Source organism: Falco peregrinus, chromosome 12, assembly GCF_023634155.1.
Source record: "Falco peregrinus isolate bFalPer1 chromosome 12, bFalPer1.pri, whole genome shotgun sequence".
Lineage (NCBI taxonomy): Eukaryota > Metazoa > Chordata > Aves > Falconiformes > Falconidae > Falco > Falco peregrinus.
The window spans coordinates 3483945-3499608 of record NC_073732.1 but is presented as its reverse complement, the minus strand read 5'-3'; the positions used below and the strand labels follow the sequence as shown (position 1 = coordinate 3499608).

The 15664-nt window shown below is 47.4% G+C and overlaps 1 protein-coding gene across 2 annotated transcripts in view; it reads right to left on the bottom strand.

Annotated features, from left to right (window-relative positions):
* The window catches only part of INPP5D (inositol polyphosphate-5-phosphatase D), a 56684-nt gene that overhangs the window by 15827 nt on the left and 25193 nt on the right, over positions 1 to 15664 (bottom strand). For both annotated transcript variants that reach the window (XM_027777126.2, XM_027777125.2), the window contains exons 3-12: positions 13189 to 13339; positions 10954 to 11125; positions 9530 to 9670; positions 4697 to 4784; positions 3850 to 3930; positions 3601 to 3672; positions 3207 to 3330; positions 2005 to 2111; positions 1362 to 1464; positions 345 to 541 (exon numbers count right to left, since the gene is read on the bottom strand). In XM_027777126.2, coding sequence (XP_027632927.1) covers positions 345 to 541; positions 1362 to 1464; positions 2005 to 2111; positions 3207 to 3330; positions 3601 to 3672; positions 3850 to 3930; positions 4697 to 4784; positions 9530 to 9670; positions 10954 to 11125; positions 13189 to 13339 — 1236 coding nt within the window. The remainder of the gene's footprint in view (positions 1 to 344; positions 542 to 1361; positions 1465 to 2004; positions 2112 to 3206; positions 3331 to 3600; positions 3673 to 3849; positions 3931 to 4696; positions 4785 to 9529; positions 9671 to 10953; positions 11126 to 13188; positions 13340 to 15664) is intronic.

Here is a 15664-nt window from a genome sequence, read left to right as displayed (position 1 = left end):
TACCTTGAGGGTGACAGAGCATTGGCACAGGCTGCCCAGAGAGGCTGTGGAGTCTCCTTCTCTGGAGACATTCAAACCCACCTGGATGCGACCCTGTGCAACCTGCTCTAGGAGACCCTGCTTTAGCAGGGGGCTGGACTAGGTGATCTCCAGAGGGCCCTTCCAGCCCTGACCAGTCTGGGATTCTGTGATCTCACAGAGTCCACAGACAGATTCAGTTCACTCTCCCTCAACCAAATGCAATGATAATAAAGGGAGGGAAGGGGAGGAGGTATAGGCAAAATGCCACTTATTTCTCTGTTTCTTTCTCTGAGTTATGTGCAATAGCTGGAATAGCCCCTCACCACTTTGAAGCTGATACTGGTGATTTCCTGCAGGGATTGTCTCAGGGTCTCCAGCCATTCTTTCTCCCCTTGGGGATCCTCCTGGGTGCCAATCACATAGATGTCATGAGGAATGTAGTCAGCAGTGTCATCACGGGTCTTCCCCTGCCCCTTGGAGAGAAACCAGGAGGTGATCTTCTTTGGGGGAGGTGCAGCACCTTTTGTTAACAAATCAAACACCAAACTAAGTCAGAGTGTGTTCTGTCAAACCCAGGATATAGACAACTCACGGGGACAGAAGTAACAGGCTTCACATTCACTCTGTCCCCTACCAGTTTCACGCCAGCCAGGGCTCACTGTTCGAAGATGATGAAGACGTTAACGCCACCTGACACACTGATGAAGGAGTGACTCTGCTCTGGCCACCTTCCCCGGTTTCAGTAGCGTGCTGAGGGTAGCCATGTGTAAAGGAGCTGTACTCCTGGCCTGCCACTGCCTTTATCTTACCCCTTAAGTATGACTGAGCACAGACAGCTCAGCTTACAGCAGTTTGAACCAGGCTTTTCTCCCAAAATGCGAAAAATAACTCAAACTCCACTGTCCTCAGCTACACCCTGTCCCCTTCTCTAAATATTGCAGATGCTCAGCTCTCTTCCCAGGCTGGACACACAGTCCCTAGTCATTCAGAGGCAGCTGATGTGCAGCTACTGGAATTGCTCCCGCCCTTTCTGCCAGGTGGAGGATAGCTCACACTGCTGCACTTGCTTCATGTCAGCCACAATTCCCTGTCTTTGGAGGAATCCTTCAGCACCCATCAGGGCCAACTTTACGGCCCTTTGACTGGAACTATAAGAAGTGTCAAACTGCATGCAAGAATAAGCCTAGAGATCAGCTCTTTCCCTGTCCCAGTGGAAAACAACCCTGGCGTACAGATCTGCTACAGAACAAACATGGTGTCTGGAGCTCATCATCATGGCAGGTGAGCACACAATTTGGCAAGTGTCTGAAGGAACACCCATGTCAGAAGGGAGCCCATACCCATATTCCAGGTCCCAATGAAGATGGTGATCATATCAGGCTCTGGTTGCTCCGAGTGTTTATTCTTCATCTGCTGCAGAAGTTGGCAGAACCCTTCTCTCTTCTAGACAGGGAGGAGCAGAGACAATTAACAAGATGCTTAACTCCTCCAACACGACCTCTTGAGAAACTAGCTGAGCCAGGAAATTCCCAGCACACTTGAAGGGCTGATTAGCTCTCCACTATCCTGAAACCTTTGAAGATGCTGTCTTTCCTGTAGTACTTTATTAGGTACTTAGCTTGTGCATTACTCTAACGATTGCCGAGCTGGTCAGAAGACAGCCTGGACTTCCCTCTGGTTTGCCTGTATGAACCTTTTTCCAGCCACCCTCACATGACTCCTTGCCTCTTCTCACTGCTTGCTGATATTCTGTTCTCCTGCCTCTGTGACAGCACCTAAGCATGGCTGCCCTCTCCAGTATCTCCCTTCACATGGAACACTTGTTCATTTTCTGGATGCTTCCAGAACAAAGGAGAAATTTCATTTTCGCAAAGCCAACCACCATCCTTCAACAGTTCATCTGTCTCCCAAGGAACGCCCCTTGTACCCCTCCCACCCAGGTACCTGTGCCAGGCTGGCAGGAGGGAAACGTTGTGTATGTACCTTGGAATCAGAAAAAACATATTCCTTCCGCTGCGTTTTTTCTTTTTCTGTTTCCAGCACAATCACCAGTTTGTTAGGGACCTTCTGGGACTTGATAAGCTGCAAGACTAAATGGAGACTGGGTGTCAGGAGCTGCAGTCACTGAAACTAGAATCCCACCAGAACTAACAGGATGCTGCTTGCAGGCTCAGGACGTATGTGGTCTTTTAAGCCTGAGGCTCACTTTGCCCCACATCACTACATTTTAATGTTGCTTAATTCTGTTCCCTGTAGGAATAGATTTGGATTCTGAAGTGAAGAGGAGCTGCAAAACTCATTCTGCCTGGAGCTCCCGTCCATACCAAGCCCTGCAGTGTGAAGTGGCTTCCTGCAGGCAATATCTCTGTATCCTCAACCAGCCTACACGTATTCCTTCCCCATCTGTGAAAAAGGAGGTAAGACCTCATTTGGTGGTAAAGGTGGTTCCTCCCTATCTAAACCAGCAGCTAAGTAATTATGAACACCAGGTGGAGAAAGCCATAAGTGAAAGCTAATCTTTTCAATCACTGCCAGCAACAGGTTGATTTTCCAGTAGGAGAGAGCCCAAGGGCACTGTTTACTCTGATAAATCCTAGCCTGTTTGGCTCACTCTCAGTGAGCTGCCTGTCCAGAAACACAAGAGGAAAAGAGGGAAGTTGTTTGAATTGGGCCTTCACTGACCAAACTGGCACAGCTCATCAGTAGAGATATTGATTCACATCAAAAAAAAAAAAATCAAGGGGAAATTAACTGAAAAATGTTACTGAAACAGAGTATCTGGCTTTTTACCATCAAAAATCATCACAGAAGTCAGTATGTTCCTGCAGAATGTTTTGGGTTTTTTTTTTAGTGACTTGCTTTTCAGCAGAAAATGGTCTATCACAAACAGCTCCATGTGGAACCTTCTATCAAAACCTGCTCCCTTGCTACCTGCTACCACTGGCTTCACTGTGGTGAAAAGATCTGTGAAAGTTAATTACCCCAGTATTGATTCCCTGCTCTCTGCAGGTCACTTTGGAGATAGGCAGGCTAGACTGACTGGAGCCTTGCACAATGTCCAGGACCTAGCAGAAATATTTGTACTCTGGGCCAAACCTTGCCCTCAGTGAGGCCAAAGGGAATCCCTCCCCATCATCTAATGGAGCGAGACTCTAGTCCAGCATTTGCAAACTTAAGCATCTTACTTTTCTTGTGGGTGTAAAACTTGTCTTCTGGACCATCCTTAGCTCTCTTGATAATCAGTTTTCCCATTTCCACATCAACCTTGAGATGTATTTTGGAGAAAATTCCTAGGGAGTCAGCTTTCACCTATTGGAAACCAGAGATTTTTCATAAGCTATCTTCGACACTTCAGTCACTTATTACAAATGCAACAGTTGCCTGAATTCATGGACACATATCGTCATTATGCCAATCTCACTAGACATCTCTTAAGCATTTACATGGTGCTAAACAGCATCCAGGAATAGCTGTTATCTCTGTGGCAGCACAGCAAAGTTCCCAGGAACTGAGATACCGACAAATGTGCATTACTGTCCTTCCACACCGTGATCAGCATTGTTAAAGAAGTATGTTTACCTCAAAAGTGACAGGGGGGATAAGGGAGCGCCGGTGTGTTGAGTCAGGACCTTCAATCAACAATGTTTTCACCTGTAAAAGAATTTATCTGTACCAAATTGTGTTTGGTGATTCTGCACTACATTGAGAGTATGAAGTCAGAGCAAAGAAATCTCATTGCAGCAGAGGACTGAACTGATGATGAACAAGAAGCATAACTAGAGGCAAAAGATGACAAGAAAATAATATAAAATAGCTTTAAAACTCTACCTTTTCTTCAATGGAAGACAGCAAAGCAATCAGCTGATTGAGTTTCAATACAATATTGACTGGACTAGCTTCACCGAGCATCTGATAACCACAACATAGGGAGGGAGGGGAAGGGGGAAAAAAAAGAAAAAGAAAAAAAAAAAAAAGAGAGATGCATAATTACCAAACCCACAAGAGCATGGCCTGGAAGCGCAGCAGCCTCGCCCCAGGAGCGCCTTGCACACAGAGTAAGGAGTAGCACTTGTGCCTCTGCCCTCTGATCCGTAATGGGAAGAGCTCAGAGTTTGGCTGAACATGCAGAAGTATGGGAAGGTGGAAGGACAAATCTGCAAACTTTGTCCATAAGTTAGAGGCAGCTGGGCATGCAAGGCAGTCAGTTCGCTGTTGGGGGACAGGTTTCCATGACCAGGTCCAGGCCTCAACATACAGAAGTCCTGGGCTTTTGGTTTTCTGGGCTACTGGCAGGGAGGGAAAGGTCACGGGACTTAAGTGGACTTGGGGAAGGAAGGATTTGGCAGTGAAACATCCTGGAGCAAAGTTTATGGAAAGAGAAATGTGCAGTCCTCTGAGGAAGCATGGGGAGATGGAAGTCCTCAGGCAGTTTGCTGCACTTTCCGCTGGGGCAGGAAGGGTGAGCAGGCAGAGGGGACTACGGGATAAGTGACACTGTGGGGATATAACTCACTGTGTGCCCTCTGCACTGCAGCCAGCCAGAGGCTAGAGAGAACAGAAGTGGTAACGGACCATGTGAATCCCACCGGTCATGGCTGTGCAGCCAGAACCCCCTGTGCCGACAGCCACCCCCACGCCTCTCTCTTCTCCTTTTCCCACCTTCCAGCCAACTTACTTGTGAGCGCTGATGGATACCAGGGTGCAGCTGCTGCTCAAACACCTTCTGGATGGATTCCAGAGATGGGAGAGTCCTAGAGGCTTCACTGGGAACAGAGACAGGGCAGAGGTCTAAGGCTGTGGCCGGCTCCCTGGGTAGGTTAGCTCTTGGTCTTGTTGGACAACGCCACGCAGCAGAGATGGCACACATTCACGCTAGGCCTGCTGTCACCACGTGTCATGTTCTTGTCCTCTGCTGCTTCCTACCCTCTGAACTGGTGGGATGGGTGACGAGAGCATGTCTCACCTGCCTTAGTGATGCTGCCAACCAAGGCAGTTTAGAGTTAGGCAGCTGGCATTGCCTTGCAATGGCCGAAGCATGGGCATATTGCCTGTTCTTTGGGGTTTGCTTTGGAGGTGGTAACTTCCTACATCTCCCCAGAAAGATGTTCCAGTCTAGGCCAGACCTGAGGACACTGTAAAACCAGCATCAACCCAACTATGCCAACTCATAGATCAAAGTGCACTCAAAAAATCTCAAAGCCCAGCGAAGCTGGGTGCCTATGAATGCTGCAGCAGCAGAGGCAGCTCGGTTTTGCACAGGTCTTGTGCAGCTGCTGAGGCTAATGCAGGATGCCAGGGACACCATGCAAAGAGGAAATTAATATTTAGATTTTTTAGCTCACATGACAAAAAGGGGCTGGGCACAGCAAGGGGATGGAAAAGGCAGCCTTTAATCTCTTGAATGAGAACCATTTGCAGGTTACAATGAGATTCCTTCAGCATTTCCCAGTTAGATTCCACAGGATGCTCATTTGTCAAAGCGCTGTTGTATGAATTTGGCACAGAAGCCGCTCTCCGATAATGACAAGACTTATCACGGAAAGACTAGCCAGGGAGTGCAGGTCAAAAGGAAGGTGATGGTGGGGAGCAGCACTAGGATGCTTGCATTGTGCCTAGTCGAGAGTGGATATTAATGATTTCCCTCACTTTCCTAAGTCTGAATGGACCGGATTTTACTCCCTGTTTGTTGGGGAAAGTGCTCCAAAGCGAAAGTATGCCTGCCTGTCTGAAGATTAGATATTTGTCTAGGTGCTGAACCACGGATGATTAATTGCCTAAATCAAGCACTCACGTTTGAAATTTCCATCTGAAAGACTTGCCGTGGGGCACACAGAAGTACAAGACACTTGTAGGAATCTGGATCTGCTAAACTTAGTCCTCCAACACCACTTTGGTTCACCTAGGGCCAGTGTCACCGCAGATGGCTCTGGCCCCAAACCCAAGACTTCCATTGATTTCTGCAGCCATGGAGTCAGGCCCCAGGAGGCTGCAGGCAGTTGCAGGAGCATTGGGTGAAGTTCAGTTTGAAAAGAATGAAAATATATTTACTGTGACTAAGAGTGCAGGATGTGTAGGCCATCTCTCAAAAACACCGAGCAGCAGCTGCCTGAAGTTCAGAAATTAGTTCTTATGGGAAAACTGCCCTTTGTTTGCTGTATGGTACATCATGTAACATGCATGTGAGGGTGTGGGAAGAGCATCTGTAGGCGTTCAAACACAACAAAACCACAAAGTGGTTTTAATTACACTTACAACTCCTTTTGTTTTCTTCTCTTGACAGTACAAAGGAAATACATGCAGTGATCTTCATTGAAGTGTCAGAAGCCTGTGTGTCCATACAATTGCACAAGTGCTTGAAAAGCTGCCTTAAAAGCTCTGTGTGCACATTATCCAGTGAAGGAGAACAAATGAGTGTGCAGAGCAGTGGTCAATGACCAAATGACAGCTTCAGACAGCAGCAGGCTGAATAGGTCACTATTAGTGTTTTTCACTTAAAGCTGGTAAGAAACTGAACAAAGTCCACTTGCATCAGTAGTCCCTCCTCTTTGTTGCACTGGCACCAGGCTCTCCATGAGTCAGCTTTCCAGCCCCTGGAGGATTACTCTGACTAAGGAAACCCTGGGATGCCAGTTTATTTCAACACTGAATACTTCACAAAAGTACCCCTCAGCCTTAAAAACCTCTAATTTGTTTCATTTTTAGTACATGGCCTGTCAGAGTGAACAGCCTCTCCCAAGAGTGGTTGCCCTGTTGTCTGTCCCCTGGGCTCTGATAAGATGTGCCATGGCTGCCCCAGGGCCACAGCCAGCCCTAGAAGGTAGTAGCAGCCTCCAACAGAGTTAAAAAGAGCTTTCGATGTCTCTAATGCACATTGGGGTCTGGTTCTTGCTGAATTAATCAGGGATCGGTGGTGAGGAGGGTGAGGGGAAGAGATCACAAACTCTGCATTCCCAGTCTGCTGTGGCCCAGCTGTGCTCGAACTTCTTGCTCAGAAACGGGTCCTGCACCTGTCCGTGGATAATATATGAACTGCAAAAGGCCCAGACTGTTCACAAACAGCTGGCCCAGCTCCTCTCCCAACCCCATGGTGCACTACAAGCTCTTCTCCTAAGCACTGAGCAGCTCCAGTATGTGTCCCTGTACCTTGCTAACACTGGCAGGCAGTGTTTACCCACAGCCAGGTATCAAAGCACAGGAGTCAGCCAGAGGGCACCGGGATGCTCATTTTTCACAGCGCGTCTGAGAGTCACTCTGAAAGGTGGCACAGCTGGGAGGTTGGAAGAAGCCAGAATACAGCATCGCGAAACCCTCAGAGTCACCGATCTGCGTGGCTCATGCCCGGCCAGGGCCAGCTGAGCCACAGCAAGCACCTGCCTGCGCGCTCCAGCCCTCGGCACTGCCAGGGAATTCAAAGGAGCTTCAACTCCAGTGAAAGAGCTCAAGCTGTGCCAGTTAACATTTCTTCTTGTTGGTTTTTTTAACCTGTTCTCAAATATTGTGAAAATAATGAAATTGAACATTAGTAACAAAAAGAAGACGCGACCACCAAGAAGCAGCCTAGGAATTATCTGTACATTCAGCTGGAATCCCTGCACAGCTGAAGAAAGCTGAGGTAAATAAATACTAAATATAGGTAGTGCCGCTGATTAAATTTGAATTCAGAATTCTGATAAGGGAAGCAAGTTAAAACCTGAGACAAACCTTGGAGATTAAGACTGCAGAAATCTGTAAGATATCCAAGTATCTGCCCATTAGCCAGCTGAAGCTAAGCAAATAATTTGGTGGGATGGTAGAGATTCATGGGACAACCCAAACAGAGGGGAGAGGTTCCTCAAAGAGTTCTGACCGGCGTTGAATGCAGCCTGCAGTTCTGGATCTTCATGAGAAACTGAGGAGGCAACTCCATCTAACGGAAATAACGCTGGTATGGGGAGAAAATGCTGGGGACCCAGGGGAAGAACTGCACGAAGACATACACCTCCGTAACTACATGCAGCCACCAGAAGAACGGGAGGCAAGCAGCTTGCCCTTTGCTGCGCTGGGGGTGTGCAGTGCCCCTGGGCTCAGCAGGCACCAGCAGAAGAACGCACCCAGCTCTGTTCTAGGATGATGCTTTGCAAAGTCCAGTCACCAAAATACCTACAGAAAATCTGGAAATGTCAAAGGTGTCCTGGCACTTGAGAGGATTGTGGACCCCTTGTATCTCCTTTCTTGCCATCACATGTACATTTATGAGGAGTAGGGTCGTGAAACCCAGATAAGGTGAAGTAGAACAAGAAGTTGGAAATGGAAAAAGCCAGCCATCATCAGAACAGCATCACTGGCGGTATTTTAGTAACACAAAACTCTCACTTGTGATTTCATTAGGTTTTAGTTTCCTTTGTTCAGGTTTATTCTTAGTTAGCCACCTGGGTCTCCCCCTCTGTGGGTGTAGAGAAGCAAAACCCTCGAGCAGGGCACAGAAGAAGAAGGGCAGCTCTCTGCAGAACCTGTCCTCAGCCCTGCCAGGGACTGGTCAGTGGGTGGCTGGCTTCTGCCAGAAGGAGAAGGGCTGCGTATTCCTTCCACTTTGCCTGGTAAAACGTGCACAGTGCCCACCACTTCAGAGGAATAACCATGGTCCCAAGCAGCCGAGCACCTCACTCACTCCCTGCCTTCCTTCCATGGGTTAAAGCCAAGCAAATCAACAGTATCTACCCTGCGTTTTAGCCCTTTCTTCAGCCTTGGCGAGCTCTAGAACAGGATCAGGCCAGTAGCCCTACCAGCCTGGCTTCTAAATGCACTGGAGAGAAGAATATTGCAAGCTGCAGATACAAGTGTGGAAACATATGCCCTCTGCCATAGAGTGCCCCAAGATCTCTGCAGAAGTGTGGACTAATCTCCTCATCTGCTTACAAGCAGCAAGGGGGGAAATCACATCTCTCTACCAGAAAAAGAAGGAGTTCGGCAAGGTTTTAGTTCCCTGTCAGATTTTCCTATTCGGGACCTGGGAGGTCTATAAATATGAAAGGTAAAATTTGTAGTCTAGGCTTGTTTCTCCTTTCATTCGAGCTGGACTTCACTGACATCAGTGGAATCACTCCAGGTTCACAGTGTATTAGTGGGAAGAAAAATCAGTGTTTAAAACATAGCTATACACCAATATGTGCTTGTTTCCATAAATGACTTGTGCTTGACAATTCTGTGGGTGTCATGTATGCGTTACCAAATTATGCAGTTAATCGGTTAGTGCAATCTTTTATTTCTTTCTAAACAGAGCATAAAAAATAATACTCCACTGACTGAAACCACCTATAGGGAAACTTCACTGTCAGAGCTCTGTCTTTTACATAGATTTCACATTTTTGGACTGGAATCACAGGTCATGAGATCTACACACAATGTTTTTGAGAGTAAGCCAGTTTCCTGTGCCAGAAATGCAGGTTCTGACTGCACACACGCGGCACGTGCATTAGACTACAGTGTTACAGCGTCGTACTCTGATCTCTGAAAACGAGCCTCTAGTTACCTGAAGAGTCCTTTGCAAAGAAGCGTAAGTAGTTTCTTCAGCTGAGGAAGATTGCTTGAGCCTGTCTGCACCATCTCAAAGTCACTGATGATGTGAACTCGCAGGTAATCTTGGATGAGTTTAAGATGTTCGTCAGAAACACTGTGAAAGAAACAGACAGGTTAAAAGCCAGCTCTTCTCTCTACTTCTAAATATCAGACAGTTTTATTGTTTTGCTGAAACTTCCACTGCCAGCACAGACAGATGGGGAGCAGCTTACCTTGGATTTCAGTGTAAATATGCAGTCCTCAGAACTGAACCATGGATCCCCCACCACACTGCTGACACCTCCTCCTCTTCCTCCTTCCCCTCCCCAAATCCTCTGCTCCGTGACTGCTGAGCTACCATGCCAGGGGAAGTCTTGTGATGCCTGGCTTTGCCAAAGCCATGGTGGCATCATTAGCACCATGGCAGGTAAAGCCAGGCTGCTGTGAGGTCACTAATAATCAGCAGGTCACGGGCTCTGGGGAGATGAAGGCTCCCTTTCACCCCACCAAGTCCTGCTTTGAAGGTTTTATTCTAAACAATCCAAAACAGGGGAGGGGGGAGCAGCTGAAACCACAGAGCTGTACAGGATGCTCCCGTCCTCCCTGTCTCTGTGGAGCTGGACTCCAGCACCACAAGGAAGGATGAACCAGGCAGACTGTATGTGCTGTCTTGTGCCTTGACAAATGCAGAAAGTCCCAGCTAGCTGCTTGTGATGATGCAGGTGGAATGGTGCAGGCAGATGAACAAAATTGGGTTCTCCCAGTCAGCCAGCAGCTACTGGGCCACTGCAACAGGACCCGGGGTGCCACACACGACCACTGTTTGCTCAAGGCTTCTCACTGCCCTGGCAACAGGCATGACTTCTGATTTTATTTTTATTTTTAAACTTGCACATCTGGTTATTAAATGTCATGCAGCTTCCTCTAAGGGCTTCAGTGCATGTCCAGATTTGGCACAGCTAGCACGTGGGACAATGTGAGTCAGACCTGTAGCTGGAGTAACTCAGTAAGTATCAGTACCTGGAAAACCACACACAAATTTGTTCTTTTTGAGGACTGGCTGGTGCTTTCTGATACAATCAGTAGTTTAGGCACACAGCTGTTACACCAAAAATCTCAGCTGTTACCATCCTTTGTGTTAGAAAACTGTACTTCAGTGGTGAAAGTCTATTGGTGATTTTAATACTTTAGAAAAGTATTTTTTTTCTAGACGACAGCTGGACTGTAAAGAGTAGCCAACACACTGTAGATCTGACTCTGTTCTTCATTTGGCAGTAATAGCTGAGGAGTGGTTTCATTGAATCAAGTAGGTCCTCAGCTGCCCCAAACAGAGGCGCCCAGAAGGCGCAGAGCTGGGCTGGAGGCTGATTCTGCAGCCCTGCGACTTGCCATCCTCACCTGCTGGTGTCCTGGTACTGCAGTCGCTGGAGAAGTGTCTCAGAAAGGGACAGTTTGTTAACATCTGCCACCCTGGAGTTTTCAGGGAGAGAAGATACCTCCTTTGTCTCGCTGCTCGGCAGTGCCATGAGGATGTTGCGTGGGGGCAGGATAGGAGGCGTGGGTACCAGGTCTGGCAGGGAGGAAGGGAATGTGACATAGTCATCCCAGCATGGCAATTTGACCTCCTCCCCCTCACCCGCAGGCAGGGCAGAGTCTGCACCCACAGCGGCAGCCACTGCACAAACGGTCCCTTCGAAAGGGTCTCTGATTCCAGGGCTCGATACGGGCTCAGCCCTGTGCTCAGTGGTGTGAGCCCAGCGTGCCGAGCCTGGCAGGGTAACCTCACCCCAGTCAGTCTGACTGCCCCAGCTGCACATCAGCTACAAGGGTTAGTTACTTAACTAGGAATATAATGCTTGAGAACATAGCTGTACCTCATCCGTATCGTTACCATTATCATGGAGATCTGCAACTGGGGCAGAATGAGTGGAGGGGCATGATGGAAAAAGCACCAGAAACTGCTAAAGGAAAGAAGTGAACAGCTAAAGTAAGCAAACAAAGATGGAGAAAATAGACCTTGTAATCTAATACAGAGGGGCTGAGTATCCTGCCTTGTCTTGTGGGCATCAAGTTGGAAGCACAAAGGGTTTTCCTGCTCTGTCATCCTGCTGCTCAGTATACCTCCCTCTCCTGGGAGAACAGCAGGTTCCTCTCCCTTTATCCCAGCCGCGGCTGCCTTTCTTTTCATACCAGTTACTCCAACACTTTGTTACACCTGTCATAGGTAGCTAGTTGAGCTATGAGGTTGTTTGGTTATTTCCTGATGATGGCATTTTCCGTACAAAAAGATCCCCCAAACTGATCCACTGCTCCTGGGCAGAAGCTGTGACTCACAGAGCCACCGTGGCACAGAGCAGGGGCACAGCTGGGTGGTGTAACCTGCAGGGTATCTGGATGCTCATCTTCCACCTCTGCAATTTTACATATACGATGACCAGGCATCTCTAGGCCCTACATGGCTCCAGCATGATGGCACTGCAGTGCCTCAACAAAATTAAATTCTGTATATGAACAGCCCAGCCCCAGTGCTAATACCTCTTCATCTAAAGGCTCTTAGTCTTGGCTAGAACTTCATTCCCTGCTGCTCACCTCTCTGTGTATTATTTTTAATGTAGTTCCCTCCCCCGCACAGAGAGCTGGAGACTCGGTGCAGCTGGCCAAAAAACAGGAACATCTTTCCTGAGCAGCTTTGCAAAATTTTGTTCTCTTTCTTCATGAGAATTGCATATCAAAATCTTCCAGCTCCTATTAGACACCCATTGGACTGCATAAATGTGCACAGGCACATCAAACTGCTTTAGTTTTTTAGCACACGTCTCTGTCTGTCACAGGGACCATGCCCTTCAGACAAGTTTTATTGTAATGTTCACAATTTCCGAACAGACGTCAGAAAGGACAGGAAGGATGGCTCTGTGGGCATGACCTTCCCCTGGGATTCAGCAGAACAATAACAGATCCAAGAGATGATCCAGGAAAAATCCAAGGAACGATCCAAGACCAGTGAGTGTCAGGAACCCACAGTGACATTTCATATAAAATAGTTGGGATGATGCCAATCACACCTCTTCATCATACATCTGCCTCTATACATAGAGCTAGACTGTCTACCACTGCAGGATCTGTGTCCTCTGGTTGTAACTGTTAGAAATGTCCTCTAGATCGGAGCAGATAAGGAGGCCTGAGCTTCAGATGACCAAGACCCACAGGAGCTGCAGGTGCATGGCACTGCAGAGAGATGTGCTCCAGGTCTCTAGGGGAGTACCTGCTGCTGAAACAGTGGCTCTACAGATGCAGCACAGGGAGAGGGGTGTAGAGATGTGTGAGATACCTCAACATAAACCAGCTTGAGCCCAGATGAAGGACAACAGATCAGTCAGCCCTGCACCTGATACAATATACTTCTGCAGAGAGCCTCAGTGTACCCCTCAGGTGAACTAAACTGATGTGCCAGGTGCAGTACCACCCCAAGCCATGAGGACTCACTGCTTCGAGGTTTTGCCAGCTCAGGTCTCTCTATGCCCTGCTCCGTTTTATTGTCTGGCATGCTCTGCTCTCCCTGCCTGTACTACATAACTCCAGTCCAGAGCAAGTGTCAGCTGTCTGCATCACCAAGTCACATAATGGGTTTCTTACCAGCATCCTCCTCTGGTTCATCTGCAGCCTCCTCCTCTTCCCGTGGCACTGGATATTTGAGGTGCCATACCAGACCCATGTTCTCCTTCTTGTAAAATTCTATCAGTTCCTCCAAGTTCTCGAAATATTTCACGGGAACACCCTCTGATGCCTGAAACAAAACACAGAGGTTGTCATGGTCTGAGATTTCCTACCACAGAAACACCGCTCCTCACAGAAGGAAAAACAGTCATAGAGAGAGAAAACCCCCACTGCCACCATCCAGAGAAAGCCAGCCCAGCTCTCACAGCCTGTCCGACCACAGGCTCTGTGCAGAACGGCTCCTGCAGTATAAACAGAAACAGATACGCACATGCGTTCCAGCCAGTGTCAGCAAAAATGGCAACCTTAAAGACTCACTGAAGCCAAATGGAAAAGCTCTCTTGTTTGATTCAGTGTGCTTGGCTTCAAAGCAAAGGAAGACTTTAAAACCAAAGAATTCTCCCAGATTTTTGCATTCCCTCTTTTACCGAGCACAAACCCCCTGGACTATATTATATTTTACAGTATCCAGGAAGAATTTTTCTGTGAAATTGCAAGATAAACATGTCTAAATCTAGATGTTAGCATCCCTTCCAGAATCCAAAGGCTCAGAACTAGGTTCAAATGAAACAAGCTAGCAAGGTACTGTCACGTAAAGAAATGCTGGGATTAAGATTTAGAAAGCTGAGGCTCAGGGCACAGCTAGGACTGTGAACGCATCAGGCATGACACCGAGCCTGCCAGCTGAATTTTAACTGTGACTAAACCTGCCTCTAGCAGGGCCCTGGCAACTAATCTCAGGAAATGGATACTTGCAGAGGGCAAACATAAGGTTTTAGAGGTCTTCAGAGGCAAAGCTTTAGAGCAATTACAGCTCCGCATTGGTGTGAATGGTAAACCTGCCAGACTCGCAGGCAGGAACAGCTGCCACCCCTGGAGCTCTGCCCCGCTGCCTCCACTGGCCCTACCAAAGACAGAGAAACGATCTGTTATGGCTCAGCACAGCCCTCCTGCCCCAAAGAGCTCTGCTTTACCCCCAGAACCGTTCCTTAAATACCATCCAAACCCAAAGCAACAGCAACATGTAACCAAAGCTCTGAGCACTGTTCCCAGGGCAAGGTGCTTTCTTCCTGGACAAAAGGTTTTCCCAGAGAAACCAGCCCAAGGTGGCCCTGCCTGTGCATGGAGCAAAACATTCAGAAGCAGAGCAGATGCTTTCCAGCCCCACAAAGCTGTTGTTCTTGACTCAAAAGAGCAACACTGGGAACTGTTCACAACTGGGGATACAGCAGCAGTGGGCAATCAAAAGGAAGACCTGGTCACCCTAATGGCAGGCTTGACTTGCACTGTTTTACATACATAAAGCTATATTTTGCACAGGCAATATAGTTAGTTAATAACAAATTAAAGCTTTGCCTCCAATCTGAAATGACTTGTTATGCATTCACACTTCAGACATGCTGCCTCTGACTAACAGGCAGGATATTTTAATTTCTTTTCAGATCGCAATTATTTGCCATACAAATTAACATACACAAAGCGTTAATACAAGTTTGAACAAGCTTATTTACTTGCCATTTGTGTTTGTCCAGTTTCTTGCTACCTGCGAACCTTTTTCATTTAAAAGGCAAATGTAGCAAAACCAAGAGATTAAGCAGGAAAAATACTAGCATAAATCACAGCGAGTAGAACACAGAAAAGTGCCTTCAGTGAGTCCTAGCAGCAACAAGATTTTTTTTTTGTATTTTTCCCAAAGAATAAAATCTCAGGCCAAAAATTAGGACAGTGCTTTCGAAACTAAACTACATTTGAAGCCTTCAGTGCCCTCAGGCCTACCATCAAAAATACCCTTGATTTTTAACTACACCTGCATGTCTTTAAAGGCACAGCAAGACACATTTTCATAATGAATGTGTATGATATTTCTTAGAGCTTTGCCTGTTACAGCCTCCTTTTCTGTCTCCCAGGTGTTCCTGCATTTATCAGGATTTATTATTCTCGTACACTGGAAAACATTGCATTGAGCATAAAAGCAATGCTTGAACAAACACTGGATTTTCCTTTTGTGAGGCCAGAGGTGTTGAAATAAATTGCTGGTTAAATCTTGACATGATCACAACAGTGTAGGCCAGATGCTGCTCTGCTAGACCAGCACAAACTCAGCATAACCAGAATGACTTCTGATTTACCCCAATGCGAACAGCGTCTTGGTCCTCCCAGACTCTTCTGCTTCTTGATGCTTACTGTGAAGGCTGTAAATCAGGGGAAAACATCAAAGGAAAAAAGCACTCCACTCTGATCCATCGTATGAAAGGATCCTGAACTTGTGGTGCTGCACTGGGACAGACCTGGCATAGTTCAGCCAGTTGCTTCCACATTTCTCTGATCATCTTCCCTGCAGTCCCTTCCCCTGCTCTGAAACCCTGGTGATTATTTGTGCAGCTGTGGCCAGCAG